We start from the raw sequence: 26,299 nt of genomic DNA, 5'->3' as shown, positions 1-26,299 counted from the left end.
AGAGAATATTAAAAGTGGATTTTGTCAAAACTTCTTCAGAGTACTTCAACCTTGCATGCAGAATCTTGTGTTGTCATTAAGATGTGTGGCTAGGCTTTGTACTCCTGAAGATAAAGGATTATTCAATTAATCAATACGCCTGCACAGTGAAGGAGTCTGGAGGCACTGAAGTTTATGCTGAGAATAATATTCCCATTAAATAGGGATTCATCTTTGCTTCACTTCCATGCCACTTTCCTAAAACATGCCTTTCGTGTGTGTGGCAATAAAATAAATGCATTGATTTACAAAGAAGATGGTATAAAACGAGAATGCAAATAAAGACACCTAGAAAGCCAGAGCACAAAAAATAATAATGAGAACAAAGCCATTTGATTTAAAAATGCTGAGTGGACTTTTAAGCAAATTGCAACTACTTAGGCAAAAATCACAAACTGCTCTTATTCAGGGTAGTATGGAATAAGTCTTTCGTGCCTGTCTACGGCTTGGCTTTGCTTTATGAGACACAAGCCCTTTCTCACTTGACCTTAAGAGGTTCTAGAAAAGTATCTACAACATGGCAAACATTAATATTTGGTTTTAAAAAAAGCGACTTTTGTGAACGTATATTAAAATTCCTAAAAATGATACAAATGAACTTACTTACAATACAGAAACAGACTCACAGACTTGGAAAACAAACTTACGGTTACCAAAGGGGAAACGTGGTGGGGAGGAATAAATTAGGATTTTGGGATTAACATATACACACTACTATATATAAAATAGAAAATCAACAAGGGCCTACTATATAGCACAGGGAACTATACTCAATATTCTGTAGTAACCTATATGGGAAAAGAGTCTGAAAAAGAATGGATATATGTATATGTATAACTGAATCACTTAGCTGTACACCTAAAACTAACACAACATTGCAAATCAACTATATTCCAAAATAAAAATTAAAAAAATAAAATAAAATTCCTATTTACATATACAGACATGCTCAACAACCTTTTGCCCCCTTGAGGATTTCAATTTTCTCCAAAGAGATCCAGGATACTAAAAAATCAAATACCTTTTTTTTGGCTTTTAAAATAGGAAGGCAAACTCTAATCTACTGTCACCTTCTCACTAATGCATTAACCTCTAGGGCTGATGTCTTGTTTTACGAGACATACCATTAAACTTTGGACAAGGATCTCTTTGGAGGCAGTTTTTCAATTCATAGACTTTGTTTCAACTTACAAGTGGGGGTGGGTGCGGGGGTCAGGAGGGGGTGTAACAAGGCAAAGCACTCACGAATCGCTGGGCGATCTGCTTTCTCTCGCTGGGATCTGCCAAGGGGCACACACACAGATCTGAGATGGAGACTCCTGCACAGGGCGTGAGGGTAACCAGCATCCGGAGCGTCCCCAGGCAGCTCTCCAGCGGCAGCTCCAGGCAGTTGGCTTGCTTCAGTGGGAGGGCTGAGATATCCACTTTACACCTGGAAAAGTTGCAGGAATCAGAGACAGAAAAGCCATTAACGCGTGGCAGCTGCTGAACCTCCAAAGCACCTGATTTTCATTTCATCCTCCCCATGAAACCTCACGCTGCCTGGGCAAGGGCTGGTTGAGTAGTGAAGGTTGCAAGGGCTCCCTTGGCTGCTAACACTCCATCCCAGCCTAACACACCCTGAATGAAGGAGAGAAAGAGATCAAGAAAAACAAAGAAAAGGCAGCATGGAGAAAGTGGCAAATGAACCGAGAAGCAGCAGATCTTTGACAAATAAGGTCTGCAGAAAAACGATGAGATCAAGAACTAGGAAGAAAAGAGTTTCCAAGTTTCAACACTATGGATGCCGGCTCTAGAAGGCTGCTCTGGGCTGCTCTTGGCTGGTCTTCTACCAGCAAAGAGAATAAGAGACATTGGTTCAAAAAAAGAAGAAAAGATCGGAGCTGTGCAAGCGGGAGAGGGTTAATGGAGAAACCATTTTCTTCTAGATTAATGCCGACTGGCGAGTTTTTATTTAAAGAAATGTGTTAAGGTGTTTTCCTAATAGGCATAGTTCCACAGGATTTCCCCAGGTGGGCTTCTGTTAGACAAATGGAGCGTGAAGTGCTACTGATTGATCCCATTTCGGCAGCACTGCCAGAAAAGGCTGCACCCATCTGCTATCAATTGCATGTTTTCCGCCTCTTAACAGTCAATGTTCTGGCGATGTTGAAAACCTCAAACGCATTTAAATACAGAAGCAAACACCCATAAGCGGGGGGCTGAGGTGCTAAGCCATTTATTTGCTTTAACACGAAAAGTCTGGGATTGCCTGGACCACACTTGCTTTGTTTATGTGCAGGTAGGTGAGGTAGGCAGGGCTGAGTAGAGTGAGGGAGGGTAGTGTGTGGTTTTCATTCTCATTTGCCATCTCTAGTTTTTGAATAAGATGACTATTCAAGACGTTATTAAAAAATGGAAGCACGGCCTCAGAATGTCTGACAGGAATGGATTCTTACCCTTAATCATCAATGGACTTTGTAAGTCTGCAGATAATAGGAAATAGGTAAACTTACTTTATATATAAAGCAACGACAATTTTGAGCCACATGGATATGGAAAAAGTTCCAGTTTAATAAATTTAAAAGAAAGCTTGCAATCCCTTCCCCCAGAAATATCAATATTAAAGGTCTATACCAGCTTTTACCACAGAATAGAATTAATAGTGATATGTACCTATAAAATTAAACATATGTGGGTATTTACTTCCTAATTACCAAAAGCGATTCCAGTTACTAGAAGAGGTGGCAATTAGAGCTTTTGCATGAAATAAATTCATCATTTCTACTGGAAACACGTTAAAATATATATATATATATATATTTTAAATAACCCTCTAGGATTTGAATCAAAACAATTTTTTTTCTGTACAATAAGGGATATTTCAAAGTTAAAGTTCACTACTGTGAAAAGAGGGGTTAGTAAATATTTTTATTTCATGAGCAAGTATGTAAATGGGGAATTAATTTTGCTTGGAAAGAAAGAAATGTCAAGTGCTTTAACTGTGCCATTTCTACAAAACTAAGTACCCGCAAATTCTGAACAAGTATAGCAGTAGTTCACCTGCTTAGGAACACTTTGCTAAGCATTATTTTCCACTGTTATGTACACTTTCATTTCATAAACCTCTTTCTTACTGAAAGATGAATGATCCGAATTTGTAAGACTTTTCTCTGGTGGTCATCTTCATTAGTCCAAAGTAGCAATAACCTATTTATGACACATTCATTTTAATATCATTAATAATGGCATTTTTGTCCTTTGAAGTTTACCTTTTTGTTGTGGTGGTGGTTTTATTTATCTTCTGAACAAAGGAAAAGTTACAGGATCTCTGAGAGCAAATAATATTTGGGAGTCAAAAATGATGTATAATGAGGCAATAATAATTTTTTTCTTGGATAATTCAAAACGGACCTGACAGTAATTCTAAAAAGTCATCTAAAAAGACTGTAAGCAATGTTAGCATATTTACAATAACTTTGCACACTCTCTTCCTGACTGTCTAAAGGCACAGCTTACTTGAACAGAGCAGTTTATTAACTTAAACAAGTGTGAATCACATCCCAGATGAAATGCAAACTAAATATTGAATTTTGTCTCAGAAATTACACATTTTCACAAACTTTTCAGTCATTTCTGCCCACTGTGAAACTTTTCCACCTATCTCAGTTTTAAAGATTATTTCGATAACGAAGAAAGAAACCCTGCACATAACATAGACTTGCCTATTTTAGATAAAAGAGCCCCATAAACACCAGATGGGGGATTTCAGGACAAACTTAATGGATTCTACGTTCCCAGTTAACTAATGAGTGAATTCAATCAAATACTTACTTTTACTTTCTTAGTGACTTGAAAGAGCAAATTAAATTGATACATAGGCATCAGGTCAATCAAAATTAAACCTTGATTCTTCTGCACATAGATTATGACCCAGTTTCTTAGGGTCCCTGCCCCATCATATGAATTAATTGATTCTTAAAACACTGATGTCTTTAGTCTTATGAATTAATGTAAAGCTACCTTCTCCCTAGTGTTAACCACCCACTCTAAGGATGACTTTCTATAAACTTTCTAGAACTGAACTGCTCTATCCACCTGGCTTCCCCATTCGTTTTCACATTCTGGAAGAAAGAAGGAAAGACGAGAGTAAGAAGAAATGAATCTCATAGAAAACCCTTTCCTCCAAGCCTCCCATTTTTCTCTGTTTCAATCTCAGTCCCCACAGCTTCAGCTCATCCTCACATCTGAAGGAGAACCAGAATGTTCGGGAGGTTAGCCAGAGGCTGAAGAAATATTTACGTTAACCCCAAGAAGCCAGGAACTAGCTTGTATGATCAGCAATAGCAGTAGAAGAAAAAAAAAAAAAAATTTAAGGACTTTTCTTCCAGAATTTCAGAATACTTTTACCACAATACTCATTGAATCTTCTAAAGAAAGGTTAAGTATCATGTAAACTAAATGGCTTTCTTTAGGCTCAAGTAAAGATAAATACTCTAAAATCTTTAAAATATAATCATTCTGAAATATATTCATCAAAGACATGTTTAATATAAAAAAACTTGAAAGGAGACTCTGGGCTGCTTCCTTAATTTTCTATAGGGTACCAGATTCTACCCTGAGAAAGTACTAAATAATTTGGTCAGTCTCTTCATTCTTTCTCGTTGCTACTGAAGCACTACAGAATCTGCCGTTCTTTCCCAAGGCTTTCTGTTAACTGTTTAGTTACCAGTTCCGGGAAAAGTGCAGGGTTGGCCCCTAAGAATGCCTAGGAGAAGAGATCCAGCCCAGCTTCCTGGGCAAATCAAAACTCCTCTTCCTCCTCCCTTCCTTCTCATTCTTATAAACAATACTTGCTCACTCACTGATTCCAGAATTTTACAGGTGTTGTTATATATTCTCTTTCTCTTCCATTTTGTATCCCCTAAGTTTCTTCCCAAACTCTACCCAAATGGCAACCTGGTATGAGCACTGATGAAAACTGAGCTTACTACTATGGATGCAAATTTTCTTTGAAAAATAAACTCAGTTTTCAGATATGTGGTTTAAAAGGCTCTCATAATGAATGTTCCAATTATCATGAAAAACCACACCAACATTAACAAGTGATAGGCACTAAGACCATTTTTTATGTGAAGGGCAAGACAGTAAATATATTTTTAGTTTGTTGGCCACCCGGTCTCTGTTGCAACTACTCAACTCTCTTCTTGTAGCATGAAAGCAGTAATAGACAATGTATACAAATGAACAAGGCTGTTTTCCAATAAAACTTTATTCAAAAACAAGCAGCCATTTGCATTTGGCCCATGGGCCCTAGTTTGCTGACCCCTAACCTAGAGAAATGCCAATCATTCAGCTGTGGTGTATTATAGAGATGGAAGTATTTAAAAATTTTTTCCCAGGTTGGTAGCTGACAGTACAAACACATTGATAAAGGTGTCAAGAGATACTGACCTAAGAACAATTTAAAAGAAAAAATAACTTTTAACTCACCATAGCCCACGAGACTCTGGCCAACATATCTAAAGACATGTTTGTTAACAAAAACCGATAAAGCAATAAAACTTATAAAACTGTTCTTCTATCTGAGGAAACAATGTGGAAAACACGTGCTCAGGGCATCCATGTAAAACACATGAGTAATGAGCACTAGCAAATTAGGTCTATTCCCGTGGCATCATGTGTGACTTCACAGGCAAGGGGAGTGACCACATTTGGGCCATCATTCAGCAGTTGCTACACGCTGGCCCTTAGGTGACCAGGAAATCCTCATTCCAAAGTCAGAACTTAGACCATTCAGTCCAAAAGAGCTCCACTACGATAACAAGCTTTGCATTAGAACATAAAGTAGCAGAGCACTAATGCATCTGTGTCTAGCCAGGAGCCACTGTTGTTCATCTGCAGCTCATGGAATCCGATGGTTTTGTGACCTCACTCCTGACTTCCTCTCTAGTTTGATCGCATGACATCACCCACCCTTCTCATTCCTTTCAAGTTTCTCAGAATGTGTTCTCCCTCCTCTCCAAGCCTTTGTCCATGTGGTCCCATCTTCCTGGAAAGTTCTTCCTCCTTGTCAGGCTAACCACCACTCATGTTACAGGTCTCAGCTTAGACTCTCTTCTTCCAGGAAGCTGCCCTTCCACCCCCAAGACGCTGCCCACAACCTAATGCCTGAGGACAGAATCCACCTCCGAACCCCCAGCACTTCGCAGGATGTCTGATACACGACGTGCTCTACATTTGTTGAATAAAATGAATGAACAAACAAATGCATCCCAGTGGCAAAATAAAATTCCAAGTCAAAAACTCCAAATTATAAAGTCAGTGTTTTTTTGGTTAACCAACTAAATATTCTGTAGTGTCTATTTCCTCCCCTACCTAAAGAAAGGGAAATAAATATATGTACTAGGTGCCTCCCAGATTGAAAGGCCTGTGGTTCTATTCACCTGGAGGAAACAAGGACTAAATTACTTTTTTTTTTTTTTCCTCTGCAAGCGTTTTTTTTCCTCTGCATATATTAGAGCCAGCCCCTCTGGCCCACAGGCAGTTAATGTGCTGATTTAGCGTTGTTTCTGACCTCCTGTTCCTGTCTTTCTCCATTAATCCCACCGCATTTTAATGTTTTAATTCCAACACATAATTTTACCATATCAGTCAGCCAAACCTGCTTAAGTTCCACTTGCCATGATAGCTTTTAACCTCTTATTCATTACCATAATTCTATGCTTTATATTATAGACTGGTCAGCTTTTCACTTAAATGCAAGGGGAAGAAAAGGGTGCTAGAGTTTTAAAAGCTGTACATCTCAGAGGCTAAGGAAGGGGGTGAACAGGAAGAAAATGGCGGCTGCGTCATGCCTGGCTGTAAGAGCAGATCAGCGACATGGGGTGCAGACTGTCCAAAGAAATCCTCTAGCCCTGATTCTCCTCTGCACCAGAGTCACCAGTAAACTGGTAGCACGTCAGAGTCACTTTCTGAGGCACTGCGTGGGGCTGAGGATTGGCTCTGAGGCAGCCCAGTTAAAATGAGCTTGTGCATTCTCATTCTTAAGTTTCCAAACTAAATTAAGTCTAGAATATTCTGTGACAAATTAATCTCCGGAATCACAGGGAAATGTAAAATATACTTTAAGAAAATGATACGATCATGTTGAAATGGCACAGGTTGACAAGGGGGTTAATCTGTGTTTCTACTCTTGCCATTTTGTTTAAAAGTTGGGGCAGGTTATATTTAGCTTTATTTCTTACTCCTCCCTAAAAATTCTCTGTCTCTAGGCCACTGATGGACTCAAAAGACTGGCTTTTTTTGGTCCATGAACAAACAGCTGAGTTAGTAGGCACCCTGGTCTGGGACGGGTGTTGGATTTGCCCAAGCACCTTCATCTCACCAGCCCTGACTTCCTCAGGAGTTACCTGTGGCTCAGTGGAAGCCCACAGGTGCACCATGATACAAGGGATTTCAGAAAGTTCCCCGTGACTCAGGAGAGCCTGGGGGAGGCTGGCTACCGGGCGGGGGTGGGCCATGCCTGAACCATCACCAAGCTAGCAACCCACCAATGCCAACGTGATTTCTCTTCACATGACTGACCACTACTCCAGCTTTCTGTCCACAGCTACAAAACCCAGTATTGTTCAGGCTAATCGACACTGCTCAGATCTCCAGTCAACGAATGTCCTTCCCACCATGTCTTGGAAGACAGTCACGGCTCACTTCTACCAAAAAATGTAAAAAATGTCTCTCCTGTTTTGAAGAAACAAAAATATGCTGAATTTTAACTGGTGTTTCAGTTACTTAAATGACAGAATTTTAGTTGCAAATGTTGTGGGGATCTATAGTTACCATCCAGAAAAAAAATCTCAAAATTAATAGGAATAATAATAGCTACCAACAAGAGACATTGTTGCCAATTGCCATGATGACCTGCAAATTGGTGGAAAACCCCATTACACAAATAGAAAACCACAAGGAAAGTCACTGCCCAAGGTCACGCAGCTAGCAAACGCTGTGGTTACAAGCCAGCCCAGGAAGTACAACTCAAAGGCTGGTGTTCCTTCCCTCACATCAAACTGCCTGGCAGAGGACTTTCTTAGGCCATGCAGAACTTTAAATTACTAGCATCAAGGTGTTATCCAAACACAAAATATGAGACAGGTCTGAGGACAATTATGACTCATTCAACATTGTCAAAGACGCTTCTCATGCAAAAAGGTATTTCCCAACAGTTGGGAGAAAAAATAACTGAGCCTTAGAATTACAACAAAGAACAGGAAAACAGTAAGTGAACATTTTTAAATAAGAAGGAACAGTAAGTAACAGGTCTGTGATACGCATATGCCAGCACAATCTCTCTTTTAACTCTGACAAGAAGTATGTATTTTAGGGTAAGTCTCACCCCACCTGGAAGTTCACTCAGGGTAATGCTGTGTAGCCAACTCCCAAGAGATACTTTTGTTATCTTTTGTACCTTAGGAGAGGAAAAAGGAAAAGGATACCAAAAAAAAAAAAAAAAAAAAATCCTTTAAAATCCATGAAAAGGAAGGACAGAATGACCACTGGGGCAGGTATACGTCTAAGTTACAAACAGGAAATAGCTCAAATAATAAATGAAGACCCAAATGACAAAACATGGCATAAGAGGGACATCTCCAATTATTCTTTGTGTCTGTAAAGAAACTTAACACTCATTTGGAAAAGCGTTTCCTATTATGTGAAGGAAACATAACAGCACAATGACATGCAGAATGAAAGGCCATTATTTTCTGCACCTACTAAAATAACACGCTGGCCATCCATCACTGGGGGCCCAAATTCCCACCATTCAGATAACGCTTTGGGACACAGAGTTCTCTGCATTTGTGCATTTACGTGACTTATTCCTGCTCTGTTGGCTAGCACAAAGTTTCTGATCCTCCTACCATGGGTGTTGGCAGGACACTGGGGTGTCACAGTGGTGGCCAGGGTGGGAGACACTGGGAAGACTCTGAGGTGTCTCAGTTACCCCATGGTGTTGGGGGGTGGTGGCTGGGGGGAGACTAGTAAGGCATCTGACAGGCAAAATCTGTGAAATGATTGACCACAGGAAGACCTCTCTCCTGGGCTGGAGAGTGTGACATGACCTAGGTTGGTACCCAAAAACACAAACCTGGCCCTGGAGATCTCCAAGGAAGCACGGCTACTACCTGCTAGAGCAGCACAGAGCTGGGGACGAGAGGGCTGTGCAAAGCAATGTAACCAGGGCCACAACACGTGGAGGGAAAAGCACCTATGTCTCAGTCCGTGGCAGTGCTGCTCTCCTAGCAGGTGTTTGGAGATGTGTGCATGAGCTGTCAGTGTGTGTGTGTGTGTGTGTGTGTCTTCCATAGGATAATTGGGGAATGTTGCTGGCATCAGGTGGGTGAGAGCCAGGTTTATTAGGCACCTGGAACATGCCCGGCCGTCCCATGAGACAAGGTGCCTCTGCTGAGAAGCTTGGGCCTCCGAACTCCCACCTGTCTATCTCAGGAGGAGCCACTGAGGTGGGACAGGGTAACGGCAGCAAAAAGAGCTGATGTTCCGTGCACCAGGCTCCGCTAAGTGTTTTACACAGAAAAAGCACTGCATCAGGTATCGGGTTAGCTGGGGCTCATCCCATTTCTGCCCCTAAGTTCCTTGCTGATGGAAAAACATGACTTCTCTGGGCCTCTGGACTTCCTCATCTATAAAATGAAGGCATTCTACTGGATGAGTGTTTTCAATCTTTCATTTTCAGCAGTAAACTCTTCCCTCGAATGGAGCTCTACCAATGTAGAGCACAGGTAAAAGTGGAGATGCTCTGGTTTCAGGAGACCCCCGTTCTCCAAGGGTGACCCCAAGGCATCTCCCTGAACCCAGGTTTCCAGGGAACTTGGTTTGAAAAAGACCACAAACAGCTGTTGAGAGCCCTTTAAATGCTTCTACTTAGGATTGGTGGACAAATTGTATGTATATGGGCTGAACAAAAGGCAGTGGTTTGGTGGGAAAAACTTGGTCTTTGAAAACACAGAATCCTGACTCTCGCACTCGCTGCTCTGAAGTCTACAGCGAAGATGTCTGCAAACCTCTTGCACGCCATTTCCTCATCTATAAAACAAAAATAATACCGCGAACTTGCAGGGCTATCAGAAAGATCAGAGATGTGTGCTTCCACCAGCATCTCCTTCATGCTTAAACTGGAGCAGCTGCAGTGCAGGCACAATTGCATTTAACTATATTCTTACTACAATCCTATAAGGAAGCTATAGTACTTACAGTATTTTTCGTTATGTACGAGTGAGCCCCTCAATTAAGTTGGGAAGGTCCCAAGTAAAGAAATAAAACAAATCTGGCCTCAATAGATTTCATTATGATTTGCCACAAAGTTCATCAAAGACACCGAAAAGTTTCCATCAATTTGGGACACCTAGCTTCACAGCGTTAATAAATTATATGGCATTTCACTAAGTAGCAAAACCCAAATCATAGGGTGCATTGGACATTTATACCAACATTTCCCAAAGAGTCTGAGATGGTATATTATCTTTCTTTAGAGAATTCCTGGCACATACAATTTTCTTCTGTTGTAATCAATACTAAATTAAAAAAATGAAAAAAACTTTCCCCAGGTTAGGGTCCAGCTAACTTAGGGCTCCTTGGGGGGTGGGGATATGAGGTTTTATTCTAAGCTCACACAGATAAAGATATTCCCTCAGACCAGCCTCACGTAGACACATCTCCCACCGTTTAGAAAGCAGAGCAGACTCACGTGCCCAGACGTTCCTCGTGCTTTTTGCTGTCCTTTCCCCACACTTCAATGTCCAAAATGCCCATCCTGTCAGAGAAGTAGTGAAAGTCAAACTGTTCCTGCCACTGCGGATTTGCACTCTTACACAGTGTCTAGAAAACATGCAGTTATAATATTTATTTTCTTAAAATGGCATTCATTGCTACAGCAACTACACATTCATTTCATTTCTTAAACAGCAGGAGATCATAATTATGGTTACGATTGCTCTTATAAAGTTAAGCTTTTCTTTTTGGAAACGAAAGGGACTTCAAGGTTTCGGGAATTGGCAAAACATCATACTCTTTTAGCTGACTCCCCAGATTCACTAATTTATCCACCAAATTTGGAGAAACACTGTTATCCCCAAAGAACCCGTAAATTTTATATATATAAAATACATACTTTTGATATATATATATTTATTATATAATATTTATTACACACACTATAATGACTATTGAGATATGCTCTCTATATAATATTAAATCTCAGTAGACATTTTACAGTTGTTCTCTCTTACAAAAGATACTACTAATTGGTTAATCAAATGGAAGTAACATTTTTATTGGTACATCCATTCAGCGCTGGCTTAAGAACTATGTGAATTAACAGTCTGGGGTCTTAATTAACATCTGTCAGATGCATTACATGAGAAACCCGTAACCTGTAGGCCGCTGCCTATTTTTAAATCCAAGTTTACTGAATCCAGTCACTAGAATGAGAGGAAGACTATGAAATTCCACTGCAGCCAAACCTAAAGATTAACAAACGTGGTCTGAAAACTCCACAAGTGTTCCTGTGTTCTCCGAGAGTGATTTCAAATTGCTTGTGTGTTTGATTCATGGGCAGGACTTTCATTTTTGTTTCATTTACACAGAGATACAATTTGTGAATAAAAAGTGAGCAAAAACGCAGGCCACTAAGAATCAGGACCTCAGGGCCAACTATTAAATCCTGGGGCCAAGTATCCCCGTGTGAGAAAACAGGGACTGCTCAGACCTCAGCTGCAGCCAACATCACGTAACATCATTTACGCTGTTTTTCATCATCATTGGGCTTAAATATAGCAGATCACAGCATTTTGAAACCATGAAGAAAAAAAAAAACCTATTAGACCACAAATTAAGTGCAATATTCCCCAAGGGGGAACGTAGCAGATACTGGACTAATTCTACACTTCACCTTAGTCTAAAAGGGTACGTGTGCTTAGTGATGAATAATTTTTCTATAAATCCTTACCCTGACCCTGGATCGTTAAAGGAATCTTAGTGGAGAGCTTTGGTCATCCTGGATATACTCACTGTGAAGTACAGCCTAAAACTGCCTGGTTAAAATAATTATCTGTATATTTCTGCTGTAACTTGTCTTCAATTTTTTGCATTTCTTATAATAAACGATTCTTCAGTATGAGCTTCAATCCTCTACTCCTTGTGCTGGAGTAAATGACATTTCATATTTGATTTTGCACTGAAAATTGTGCAGCAGAGAAAACCTCTTGCCCCCCTAAATCATTTTCTAACTAGTCTGCTTCAGTTAAGTCCTCTACACTAGAAAGCCCAAACTGCAAATATCCTCAGGCCTATTTTCAAAATCTTCCACTGATGTTTTTCTTCCTATGTGGCTTTTGGCAAATGACTTAACTTTCAAGTACCCTAGTTCCCTCAATCCATAAAACATAGGAAATATTTCTGTCTGACAGTTATGTAAAACTAATTAATTACCATGGTTTGGAGACTAGTGTTTTTGAAATAAAAACCACACCAAATTACTGAGATTAAAAATTAAATGGAAGTTGGATCAGTAGAATAAGATGATTGATTTTTAAAGACGGCTAAAAAAAGCCATTACCTTTGGTCAAAACAAATCACTTTTAATACTTTTTAGATAGTTTAAAAAATCACAGCAAAAAAAAGCCCCAGCAGCACTAGATGTCTATTTTTAGTGTTCATACCAACAAGTTAGAGAAAGCCCAGAGTACATAATTTTGAAAACATGTTTAGTTAACTCAAATATTTTAATCCAACTATAACATAGTATACCATTATTATTTTTATATGATTCTGAACGCATTTAGTAATCCTTTTCCCTCATTCTCTGAAACATAGTTTGCTTATTTTCAAAACAAAAATAAGCCATGCATTCAAATCTATTACTTAATAAGCTTTCTCTAGCTCCAGTTTAGTATATTAAAATAGATTATACTAAGCAATCAAATACCCATATTAATAGACTGCACCTATACAATTATTTTGTTTTCTGGGATGCTCCTAATACAGTTAGGAGGGTTAAAAATAAATTCTGTTCTTGCAAAGTTTAGAGTGGGAAAACATTTTTTTTCCATTGTTTTAATCTTAAAGATATTGTTCTACTTAAGGAACTGACAGAACTTACCTTACTTTTATACCTCTGATCTCCCAGTTTTAACTGGACAAACATCGCTGTCATGCTTCCTCCTGAGACATTCTTTCCTTCCAACAAAGTTATACTTATAATCCCGTTCCAGAGTTGGTTCTTTTTCAAGGACTCTGAGAGCCGGAGGTTGCGTATCAAAGAGGGCTAAAGCAAAAAATAAAGATAACATATAAACTTGCTGATAATTCTTGAGTGTGACTTTGGTGATCAGAGGAATTCCAGCTTTCAATATTTGATTAGAAATAGCACTCCCTGCCTGGTAAAAGTGTTAATATTCTTCACTGGCTTTGCAAACCTGCAATCACAGTTATGTGACTTCCTTCTCAAGCACTGGACTTGTAACATATAGCAAAGCATGAATTCGAACAACACTTGCATTTGGCACTGGCCTGTACTCCCACCTAGATGTGCTCTTTGGGTAGGAATCCTTCAGCTGGGCCTTTGGCTATTTTAATAGTAGGAAGGGAAGAAAGGCATTCTGGGAAACAGAGATATAAGAACCAGGCATTGCTTTTCAGGGAAACAAAATACCTCTGGGCATTTAGAAATCATGGTTTTGAATTTATCCTTCACACTTGAATCTGTCCCCATTTCCCTTTATTCCTTGGGCTACAACTAAAAAGCCTAACACCACCGTGAGATTCACAACTCCAGATATAGCCCGTAATCGGCTAGCCAGCCAGATGAGCTTTGCAGAGGGAAGGCTGCATAAAGAACACTGCCCCATGGCTGGGACCCAGTAGGGGTTCAGTAACTTGTTACCTTATTTTTTTTTTCCTTTTCTACATTGTATTACTCACACACACCTTAAACAGAATATAGAAAAAGGCAAATATCCCCTATTATTAAATTATAAAGAGGCCAAGCACACTTTATTTTTAATTTCCATTATGTAAATTTTCGAACACACACAAAGATAGAACAACAAACCTCCATGTGCTTATTCATCAGATTCGACATTTTGTCAACCTTATTTCACCTATCCCTTCACTATTTTTTTTTTCTGCCTGAAATATTTGAAAGCAAAATCCTTGTTTGTTTTTACATAAGCACCATGCCATGATCACACTCAACACAAGTAACCATGATTCCTTTAATACTGTTAAATGCCCTGAAGGTCTCAACAGTGTCTTTTTATGGTTAGTTTGTTTGAATGAGGATCCCCGACACGATCTGCAGGCTGCATTCAGTTGGCAGAGTTCATTCACGTTCTCCGTTCAATAAGTGAAATGGCACGAGTGTGGACGGCTTGATTTGAGGGAGAAATAAATGGGCTGAAGAAGGTAGATGGTGTCGAGCATCACAGTAAAGCAATGAATTTCTAACACTATATATTCATTCCTGTCATCTGCTCACTCCATCTTCGAGATCATTTAGGCATCAATTTGCTCGGTTTGATGACCAGTTAGTCACAATTTATCACAACAAACGGTATGTCAGTGCCATGTTAATTACACGCCAGCTTACCTCATCCAACACAGGTCACTCCACCACCCTTAATAAATGATGCAATAATGCCAAGTGTTTGGATCATTTTATGATTTCCTTAAACAAAATACTTTTAAGGAAATCTGTACTCCCAACTTCATATCTGTGTTGCTTTTCTCTTGAAATTGGAATTCACACACACACAAATGCACACACACACACACAAATGCATACACACGCACAGGAGTTTGGAGGTGCTGAAACAGAGCAGGAAAGGGAGATGGGAAAATAAGTAATTTTTTTAAAAAAGAAAAAAACCCTCTCCTTTGGAAAACATGAACAATTCTTTCTCTAACTTCTATTTGCAGTTGGGTTGTGGACAGAATATATTCAATAATGAAGGTTTATGAAATAAAGTTAAGTAATTTTATATTTGCTAAAAACAATGCACACCATCACAATATATAGACAAATACATATATAAATATGTATATAATCTATATGTGTGCATACAGATGTAGATACACTTAATACATTCTCTAGCTTAGTAAGCACACGGGCTGAAAATTTCTATCTTTAAAAAGAAAATGAGATTTTGATTCATATATCCTGCTGCACTTTCCTTTTTTATGTTTTTTTCTTCTTAAAGTTCGACTTGCCAACCAACAAGCTGAAGCATGACCTGTCCCATGGCTATGCTTCAAAGTTCCGACAGATATATTCCTCCCTAAACACTGCAACTATTTCAAAATCCTTTTTATAAAGAAGGGAGTAATGTCCACAAGGGATCAAAGGGCATCCTACAGTCTGGCAATTGCCTAAGAAAAATGGCAGTGCTTCCATGAAATATGCCCTAAAATAATTTTGCGGCTTGGTATGTCCTAATTTCAAATTGGATGTTTATCTTGGAAAGGCTTCTAACTTGTCCATAAAACAGCCCCACTTAGCTCTATGAGCTCTGTGAAAATGGAATCCAAAGCTGGTTATTAAGGGGGCCCAGAGATAGGTTCCATATGGCGGAACAGCATGGGAGGGCAAGGCAAAAGGCCTACATCAGGCCCGGCTTGGCTGGAGCTCCTGATCTATCCACGGACACTCGTTGCATTACACTCTAACATCTGGATTATTGCTTGCAATGTCCCTGGGAAATATCCACTTTCCATCAAAGCCTTTATCTATCTCAGTCGGACTTTGAACATTTTAGTATTTAACACAGTCATGTTTGATGTGATGGACTTGCTCTTTGCTGTCCAAGATTTTTTTTTTTTTTTTCCTTACTAAAAGCGGGGTAGGAAAAGAGACGTATTTATTGCACAGTTCACAGATAGAAAAGGACATAGGACCATTATTCTACTTATTTCACTCTAAGTATTTCTGCAAAGCCCACTATAAGGTTATGTCCAAAAAAATGTTTCATTTGCAAGCAATGCAGTCTAGGATATGAGTATGAGCTTTAAAGACGTTTCTTAACTACTTTCGCATTTCTCTTCCACCTTTGAGACTTGTGATGAGGCTTAAGAGCAGGGTCTGTGGTTGTGGGCGGCATCCGGCCCATCCCATGCGTGCTCTCATGCAGACCTGGGCTATCCAAATCTTTTGTGCTCCTCAAATGCTCCCTTTCTCCCCACCATAAATCGACTCCTCTGCACTCACTCTGTTAGCTCAATAGCTCAGGTTTTCATGACTGTGCCCGAGCCCTATATGTGAAATTTGTCATCTTAATGCAGTTTGGAATGTGAAAGGAGAGAAGGAAATGACCCATCAAAAGGAGAAACCCACCCCACCTGAGCTGAAACAAACACCAGGAGATAGAGCAAAGCGTCTGGGTCCCGACCCTAATTTCTCAGCAGACATAATGGATAAAATATAGTACATCAGGGTTTTGTTATTTTTCTCCTTCCTCCCAGAGGGTCAGAACCTTTTACTATTTCTATGTGGATTCATTCATAGGCTCTCTTCCTTGGCCCTCACCCCACCAAATCCACACCCAGAAAAAGTGACTTTCTTTTGAAACATGCAACTTAGTTATGACTAGTGAAAACAAGGTGTGATATTTAACTTAGAAAACATATTAGCTTTTGTAAAAATGAAACAGATTCCAAAACATTAATATACTTCCAGGTCACGAAAATTTCACAGGAAGGAAGGGAAGAAAGGGAGAAAGACTGAAAAGTATAGGCTGTGGAGCGTCTGCTCACTTCCAACAGGTGCAGAATTCTCAGGAGTTTTTGATCTAGGAATAGACTCTCAAAACAGTGAATAGATTTTCCTTCCTGGAACATAAAAAACAGATTGTAGCTTGGCGACATGCATTATTTGAGGATTTTGGCCAAGCAGCATGCTGTGAAGACAGCAATGTGGACTCCAGTACCCCGATTCCTGGCGTGGCTACAAAGGAAACCCTGGGATAGTGGACATGTTAGCTCGATGCCTCCTGTCCGTCCCAAGTCAGGAAGAATAGCAGAAAGGTCAGGAGTAAAGAAGGATCCTGATAGGACGGCACAGAGTCCAGGAGCTGGGGCCATAGCCTGCAGTTATCAAAAGCAAAGCAATGTTATATTCAGTGATGCCACAGTCCATAACTAACTATGCTGACCAACACCACAGGGTAACAATTCAAAGCACTCCCTTGGGTGACAAAAAACACCAAAACGTTAAAAAAATTAAAATTAAAAATAGGGGCGGGACTTCCCTGGTGGTCCAGTGGTTGAGGCTCCGTGCTCCCAATGCAGGGGCCCCGGGTTTGATCCCTGGGCAGGGAACTAGATCCCACGTGCATGCCACAACTGAGAGTCTGCATGCTGCAACTAAGACCTGGTGCAGCAAAATAAATTAATAAATAAATATTAAAAAAAAAATAGGGGCATTGAGAAAATGTTTTTACAAGATTTTTGTACTAGGCCTACCTTACTGGTGCCAATTACTGTATGGGTACCTTTTAGATCATCTCAGTGATGGAGATTTAAAAGTATGTGTTCCGATGTTGCCAATCCATCTTATTTTGACTCTCATTAATTATTTTTCCTGAGTCATTGTGAGAAAGGAGGGAGTCAAGGAGACAAATGCATGAAAAAAAAAAAAAAGGAACTAACTTTGTAAGCAAAATGAGGAGTAAAGCAAGATTCCAACTATGTTGGCAATGCTTAGAAAAACTAAGGGAGAACATTCAGTCTATAAAAGGTTTCCCTGAAATATTCCTTCCAAGCTTTTTCAACATGTAAAACTACTGCTCATTGTCAACAGCTTTTATAGCATGACATGAGAAGATCCATACATTCATGCAACAGGCTTCCAGAAAGCTGCTACTCGACAGCTCCTTATATCATCTGAAGAGAACCCTGTAGGCATAAATTCTCCTAGAACTACACAAACATTTTTGCATAGGATATAAAGGAAGCCTTTTAAATTTCCCACAGGGGCATGGACATGAAAGATGAGATTTATATTTATAGATGAAAACTATTTCACAGTCCCAAGGATATGAATAATCTGTATGCACAGACATTAGCTATAAAAGGATTATATTATTTTTTTAATTAAAAGGGAATATCCTCACTCAATGTTTGAACTTAAAAATAAAAATTAGACTAAGAGAAGATTTTTAAAAATTGATAAAGTCCATAAATACCCAATGATTCTCAGGGTTCTGGACTGAGGGGGGAAAAAAATGAAGGCCATGTGATTCAACAAGATTTTCCTTTTTGCCCTGACCTCTAGGAAGCTCAATATTAAATGCTGGGCTCATATATGATAATATTCATCAACTAGTATCTCTTGATTCACATGTGTCATCCCACGGGCCTTCATTTCTGTGTTCCATATTTCTATGTCTCTCCTTCACTTAAAATAGGTCAAGGGCACCCCTATACGAGACTGGGACTAGGGTGAGGCAAGTGAGGCATTCGGGGTGAAACATTTAAGGAGGTGCTCATTCTCAGGCTTCTGCAAGCGCAGGGCTGGCCCCTGAGCCCGAGTGCCTTCTCATGTTTTACACCCCAGGCACCTCACCCGCCTCACCCTAATCCCAGCCAAACCTAAGATTTAGCAGTGCTCCCCACTGCTCTACAAGGCCTGCCCCTCTTACATCCCTGGCTTTGCCTCTTACTTTCCCTAGCATCCCACGCCGTACCCTAGTCCTCACCAGTGGCTCTCAAACATCACTATGCTTCCGAATCACCTGGAAGGCTTGCTAAAAGATGGCTGGGCCCCGTTTCCAGAGTTTCTGATCTGAGAGGCCTGAAATGGAGGCCCAAGATCCACATTTCAGAAAATATCCAGGTGATGCTGATGGTGTTGGCCCAGGGGCTCCCCTTTGGAACTGATAACAAAGAATTCGGAGCACTTGCCATGCACCACATTATTTTATAAATGTCCTGTCTCAGTTCACTTCCTCCTCCTTCTCATCTGGTGAGATTCACTCCAGCTTTCTCGGTCCCCAGCCTTCAATCCACCCCACCCACCTGTAAAGCCAAGATAAGGGCCTAGTCTCTGAATACTCCCACCTCCTTACTCTCATCTCTCCTAATCCCTCATCAGTTATGATGGCCAACTCTTGTCTCCAAATTCTCAGGACAGCGCTCCTGACAATATAGTATGTGCTCAGTGAGAGGCTTTTTTTTTTTTTTTCTTGGCCAAAACTGAATCTAATGTCACTGAGAGGAGAGATATGATGCCAAGTTCACGAAGGAAGTGGCTCTGTTCTTCTGGGCTGGAGACACACAAGGTTTGAGAGTTCTAACAGATCCAAGGTCTTACCTGAGCATGACTGAAGCCCACAGAAATGAGGAAAGCCTCTAGAAACCATTCTGCTCAGGGTAACGCTGACCTAGACTTCATAACAAGGCAGTAGAAGCATCGGGGTTAAGATATTTAGAAGTGTGCCCGTGCAGTGTCACTTCTAGATAGATAGGCAGGCAGGTACGTAGGTAGGTAGGTAGGTAGAAAGAGAGATAGGCATATAGAGAGACAGACAAATAAATTAGGTAGATATGTAGATGAGCAGATAGAGATAGATAGGTATATGGATGTATATGGCTGTCTGGGGTATACCATTCTCCAATCCTTCAAATTTAACCAAGAAAACAAAAAAGTAAAAGGTATTACTAAGGGTGGGCACTTGAGTTAAGAATGTGTCAAAATGAAGAAGAACCAAACAAACAAAAAGCATTCTATTAATTGGGAAAGTGGTCCAGGCACAATACTCTCACTTTAGTTCTACAAATGGACCACACTTCTTACAAGGGGTTTTGCTTGTGCTACTTCCTGGGCTCACAGTGAAATAAGGGACATGGGTTCACCTAGAGAAAGGTACAGTGACAGAGGGCATTTACCAGTAAGGTGGGAGGAGTGGCATCTCTTCCAGTTTGAGCAGCTTCTTCTCAACCCAAAACTATATGACAGACAAAACAATCATCCAGTCTTCCTCCTTGTTCTTACCTGGGCTCTGGTCACAAAGCACGTCATGATATGTAGCTGGATAGATAGGTAGATGATAGATAGATAGATAGATAGACAGACAGATAGACAGATAGATAGGCAGACAGACAGACAGACAGAAAGAGCTTCCCTCCAAATTGTTTGACTGTCCTCTTTCAATTTAAGTTCCTCCACATTAAACTAGCCTTGCGATAAGATACCCTTCAGGAGCTAAATATGTTAAAACCACACTTTTAAAGCCACCGGAGTCCCAGCCCTGCAAAGTGCTTCAACCTGCAATGAGGTCTTCAGTGAACCCATCTTGGCCCACGTGTTAGAAGCAAAATTGACAAGGTCAACCTGTATAACTGAATCAAAGGCAAAAGCACAACCACAATAATTTGCTGAGACTTCCCAGACTTCACTCATTTGGCCAGACAGCTAACCCACAGACACAGCCACCCCCGGGGCAGCAGCCCATGGGAGGGGTCACAACTGACAAGGATGCCACGTCACCCCCTGGCAAGAGAGCGTATAGTCACAAGACCCAACCAGCATCCCATCCCAGGGGGCTGCTGGGCGATGAGCCTGAGGATGGCACACTTCAGAAAGCCCAAGTGGACAAACCAGCAGAGAAAGGAGGCGCCGGCCCATGCAACAGGCAGCTCTCCGGGTTCAAGACCAACCTCAGCAAAACACTGCTACTACTAGCTCCACCTTTCTGAGACTGCCTACCTGCTCTGAGTCCTAGACGTCAGAGAGCTAGAAACAGAGGGGCAGACAGAGCCCAAGGGAAAAAGAGAAAGTGGAAAAGGGGAAAGAAGACAAGGAGGACATAACCTAAATTCAGGCAGAACCCTCACCATGTAATTCATGACTCTTACCAAGTCATGACACTGAAATAAAGTATCCATAAAAGCCGAAAGCAAGAGCGTGGCCCCTATATTTTGTCAGGGAATACAATGGGAAAAGAGAACCATTCCAGGTACTACGAACAGAGGGAACATAATGCGGAGAACAGGTGATGGAAAAGCTGAGACGCCAAATAGAGTATATCGAGAAAAGTTAAGGTCAGTGACAGGAGGAAGAAGCCAGCACTCTTAGGCTGGAGTGAGGGCGGGGCGGGCAGACTTTCTGTAAAGTTCCAGGTAGTAAGAATTAGGGTCTGCCCCAAGTACTCAACTCTGCCATGTCAGCCAGAGGCAGTGCATACGCAAATGAGTGCATGAGTGCAGCTGCGCTCCGATCAAACTTTATTTGCAGAAGCAGACACAGGGCTGAATTTTGCACTCAGGCTGAAGTTCAATGACCCCTGGGCTAGAGAGAGAAAAAGAGTAAATGCTAGGATCAGGGTACAGAAAAAAAATGTTGCACTAGGTACAGGGATATCTTTTACCTTAAATGGCTGACACATAATTGCATAAAACAATGGGTCAGAAGAGGGGCCATGTGAGAATAAATACTTATCTCAGTGCAAATTATCTAAAATAAAGAAAGTCCATAACTAAAAAGGCACTGTGGTCACTCATAATACAGTCCCAAATGAAAGGGCAAGGGTGTGGTGTGTATATATGCAGATTTTCTGAATACAATCAGTGACCCATCAATTCCATATTTTATCATCATGTTTTTATCCCATTAGACTATTTGATGTAAGAGAAGTAACTGCTGTTAATTTTCTATCTCTGTAACTGTGATATACATTAGAAAGTGAGAAGTAAGGTTTGGAAACAGATCTATTCACAGGAAAGATTGTGCATAGTAAATATCTAAAAAGAAGTAGTTATCTGATTCAGGTCCTTTCAAATAAGATTTTCAGTTCTCTCTTTAAAAGGCTCATTAGAAGGAAAACAAAGGCTTTTGTATGAAACCTAAAGCTATTTTTTAAAGGCAATCTCTATGTATTTACTATATTAAAATCAAGGTCAGTATCAAAATCAAGGAAACAGGGAATTCTCTGGCAGTCCAGTGGTTAGGACTCCGTGCTTTCACTGTCAAGGGTGCAGGTTCAATCCCTGGTTGGGGAACTAAGCCCACGAGAGACGAAAAAAAAAAAAAAAAAAAAAAAAAATCAGGAAATGCTTTAGAATACAGTCCACAAAGACTCTGCCATTCTGGGTCCCTCTAGATGATGCAAAATTATAAACTTATGGGTCTAAGAGCAATTATTTAAATAAAGTTAAGTTATTATAAGAATAAGATTGAGGTGAAAGAGTCAAAGACATTTTATAGGTAATACATCACTTAGGACTAGTAAAATTTTAGATACTCATAGTAAGTAATCTTCTTTATATTAAACTTCTGTTACCTAATTTTTAAATATAATATGGAAATCCTAAATAAGAAGCTTATAGTTTAAAAATACCAAGATAGGTTGATCAGGGTATTTTAACTACTTACACAGAGGGTTAATCACAGAGTCTACAGATTTTCCACATGACTCATTTTCATAAGCTAAATTAGAAGCTATCTCATGTTTTCCTCCAAAACTGCAAACTCTAAGCAGCAAAATGTCAACCTAACAATTGAAATTCTTCACCAATATATAAATGGCATCTCTCATATAAGATCACGAGTGAGTAGCTTTCAATGACCTATATTCATCTAAGGTTTTATTAAACATTGTATTAGGTTTGGGCATTTAGTCTCTGAGCCCAGTGCACTGAAGTCAAAATTCTAGAAACTACAATGATAGGGAAAAAAAAGAAGATGACAGTTCCAGGATCCTCTGTTCCTTTCATATTTTTGATATCTTTATCCCGGCCGTCAACATTTTTCCTCCCCCTCTTCATTCCTTTGGCTGTTCTTCCTAACCTCTTCTGTCCTCCTCTAGACTCCCATATTCCCCAAGCTCACAATTTTTCTTTCTAGCCTTTATGTTCTTCTGCAAACCGCCAGTGCTCTTCCACAGGCCGGAGCTCCCTAACTAAAGATGGTTATTGATGTACAGTACCAGTGTTTTAGTGCAGCAGCAGAATCAATAAATGAGAAAATACTGCTTTGTCAGGTTTCGCCAGAGCATGCTGGGAAACTTTACTGCTCCGAATGGTTACAGCAACTCTTAATACATGAGAGGGAGAGCCGGGCTCCCTTCTGCGGAGAGAAATGATGTTCTTCTACCCTCTAGTGACTGTAAAGGAATAAGACAAAAGTTGGAGGAATTTCTGAGACCACTTCACATGATTATTTATTGTCTCTTAAGTTTACTTCTAAAAACAACCAGAGTCTTGGAAACCAAGTGAACAGGGAAGATTAAAAAAAAAAAAAAAAAAAGAAAACCACCTTAGCCTGGTTATTTTTAAAGTGCTCAAAAATGCAAAGGATATACATTTTAGAAAGAGTCAGAACTTTGATTCCTCTGGATTTTAAAAAGCAACGTTTAGAAAGTTTACCTTCTTTCCTAGGAACTAGTCAGGTTACAAATCGCTCCTTCTCTCCCTTTAACATACACACGCTCTTACAAACACACGAAACCTTTGTTTCAATCTCCTTATTTTATAGAGAAGTAAACAACTGCAGTGTGGTGAGGTTAGAAATGAGAGATGGCATATATCTGTGTACACATGTGTGTGTATAAATAAATGCATATACAGAGATTGCCCACGCACCCTCCCCTCATACACGGACACATCACGGCCACCTCCATCTTGGTTATTCCTCTTTTAAAAGCAGTAGACCTGCTAAAGTAAGTTATACATAATATTTTTGGTTTTGTTTACATTTACATTAATTTTGACATTTAGTCACTTAAGTTACAATGTGTTACCTTAATAACCTGATAATAACACATCCCTACCTTGGTACACCTATACTTTTTATAAATTGCACAGAAGTATGAAATTGTTTAAAATGATACTAACAATGTAAAAAAGTCACTGGTATTTCATGGAGAAATCTTTAAAGAAACGCTCGCAAAAAAAAAAAAAAGTAAAATAAAAGTAATATAAAAAAGATTTATAAAATATACCACGTATTCTTCTCAATCTTTTCACTGCCTTTATAACAGTTTCCACCGAATGGTAAATAGCTTTCTAAAGGACTAAATCTAACTGCACTACAACTCCAAATAATTCAAGCTTAATGAAGTGTAACATTCTAACATGACCGGTACATATAAAATGTCAACACTAAAACAAGTGTAAGTTCAAACATCTGGCTATGCCCTTATTAAATGAAATTTTAAAAGGGAGTTTGTTTCCTTTTTATTCATAACAGCAGTAAGAGGAAAAGAAAGCCTTTCCATGTAAAGGTTGGATAATAATCTTGTCTACATTTGTCTTTGCTACAAAGGTGAACCACATGATGTAAAGGAAAAAAAACAGCTATATTTACCTTGCTGGCACTTAACTGCTTCCGATTTGACCAACGCTAAGGATTATGTCCATTGAATCGTGAAAAATGGCAAAATAAAAGAGAGAAATAGAGCCGTTAACAACATGATGATGTTATCATGCTAGTTAGATGGTGCAGACTATATTCGAACAACTGACACCCACATTCTAAGGTTTCAGAGGAAACACATTTGAGCAAGAAAATAGTTAGAAACCTAGAAAAATCACATTTCTGTGGTTGTGTTACATCATTTTCTCACAGTATTCAAAAATGAAAAGACAAGGACACAGAATACTGCTCAGTCCTTACAGGTACATTTATGTTTTTATTTGCCTGAAAACACTCTAATTTTACCTCGAAAAGCAAAGTGGAAAGGCAGGTTTTTTCTACCTGAAATATTCAGATAGCGTTATAAAAATGTTTAAGAAATTCATGGACAAAGTTAGTTCATGTTTAGGTTTCTGTAGTTTTAGATACTAGAAAAAAATAATTCCATTGCCCTCTGATGAGAAAATCTCAATATTCGAAATAATAGGAAAAACAATCTGAGTCATTTCTTCACAATGAAGAAAAATAGGCTAATGTACCAGTGAAGGAGGGAAGAAAAAAATGTTCTGAACAGCCAGTAACTTCACCACTGTTCTCTTTTGATGTCTCATTTGTCGAGCTAAGACTGCTGAATTTCGTCTACAATTAAAGTTCTCTCCTAACAAAATCCTCTCATTACTCCTGTCACCATCCAGTACTGCAAAGCTCTACTCTGGCTGGTTAACCAGCTAACTGGATGTTAAAACTTGGAAAAATTTGGCAGATTACAACTCAATTATGAATCTAATTGAGCAGCCCATAGTAACTATTATGAGTAAGGAAAAAAAATGCCTTTAGGCAAATGACCTATCCACATTGCCAATAAGTCTCCCCAGTAAATTAGAAACCAGAAAACAAATTGTCTTTGGGGAAAATCCACTTATATTCCAGGGACCAGCAAGTAGAAACGCTGGTACAAAAATGTCTTGAAAATATTCTTCAGGAAAAACACTTTCCCTGGTGAAACTGTTAAGCTCAACCACTCAGCATGTGACCCAGAGTTATAGATACTACAATCTGGGTATTAAAATCAGTTCTTTTTGTATTTTCCCAACAACATATGAACAAATATTTTCAACCAGAACAACCACTAAAATTAATCACCATCTTGTAGATACACATGGCTATTCTTAAATAGCCTTTTGAAATACAATTCATTTGATTTTTATATCACCAAAGATTAAAAAATAGATAAGGAAATTAATGGAAAATGAGTATTACTGTCTGCTTACTACAATACTAAGAGCTACCATATATCGGGTGTCTACTCCATGCTAAGCACTATATTTGATCATCTTGACCTTTACAAACCTATAAAATAGATAATCTTTCTTTTAAATCCTCATTTCACAAATTGTAGCTGAGAATTAAGTAATTCTGTGAATTTGACCTGATCACTTAACTTCTCAAAACTAAAAATAGTGGAGTCAGGATTCAAACCCAGGCAGTCTGATGACAGCGCTCATAATTATAACTAAAATCCTATTTTTGCTGAGAAAAAAAGACAGAGGGCAGGTTTATCAGCCCTCCACCCAGTGCCTTACCCCTTAACTGCACCATGCCCGTATGCACTTAAATCCCTGGCCCTGAGGGTCAATTCACAGACATTTTGCACATGTTAAGATTTTTACTGGCTTGGCTCTAAAGCAACAAAGACTGCCTCAATGACAACGGGAAGAAATATGGGTACAAAACCGAGAATTCAAACTGAAATCTCTCCATCAGGCTTTAAATTAAAATGGAAATTTATAAACAAATTATTCCCAAATAATCTCAGTCTCCCGTGTTAGTTACCCCATTTAAAACCCCAATATAAGAATATCTTTA

The 26,299-nt window shown here is 39.5% G+C and overlaps 1 protein-coding gene across 7 annotated transcripts in view; it reads right to left on the bottom strand.

Moving 5' to 3' along the window:
• MCTP2 (multiple C2 and transmembrane domain containing 2) overlaps window positions 1-26,299 on the bottom strand; it is a 259,896-nt gene that overhangs the window by 119,964 nt on the left and 113,633 nt on the right. For 5 of the 7 annotated variants that reach the window (XM_057544190.1, XM_007164994.2, XM_007164996.2 and 2 more), the window contains 4 exons: window positions 24,386-24,421; window positions 13,190-13,354; window positions 10,778-10,908; window positions 1,285-1,471 (listed from right to left, as the gene is read on the bottom strand). In XM_057544190.1, coding sequence (XP_057400173.1) covers window positions 1,285-1,471; window positions 10,778-10,908; window positions 13,190-13,354; window positions 24,386-24,421 — 519 coding nt within the window. Of the gene's footprint in view, window positions 1-1,284; window positions 1,472-10,777; window positions 10,909-13,189; window positions 13,355-24,385; window positions 24,422-26,299 lie in introns of those variants that run through there. The other 2 variants (XM_007164995.2, XM_007164998.2) reach the window with 2 other exon arrangements.

The sequence above is a fragment of the Balaenoptera acutorostrata genome, chromosome 3 (genome assembly GCF_949987535.1).
Source record: "Balaenoptera acutorostrata chromosome 3, mBalAcu1.1, whole genome shotgun sequence".
Taxonomy (NCBI): domain Eukaryota; kingdom Metazoa; phylum Chordata; class Mammalia; order Artiodactyla; family Balaenopteridae; genus Balaenoptera; species Balaenoptera acutorostrata.
Note: the sequence above shows the minus strand (reverse complement) of the source record. Positions and strands in the feature narration are given on the sequence as shown.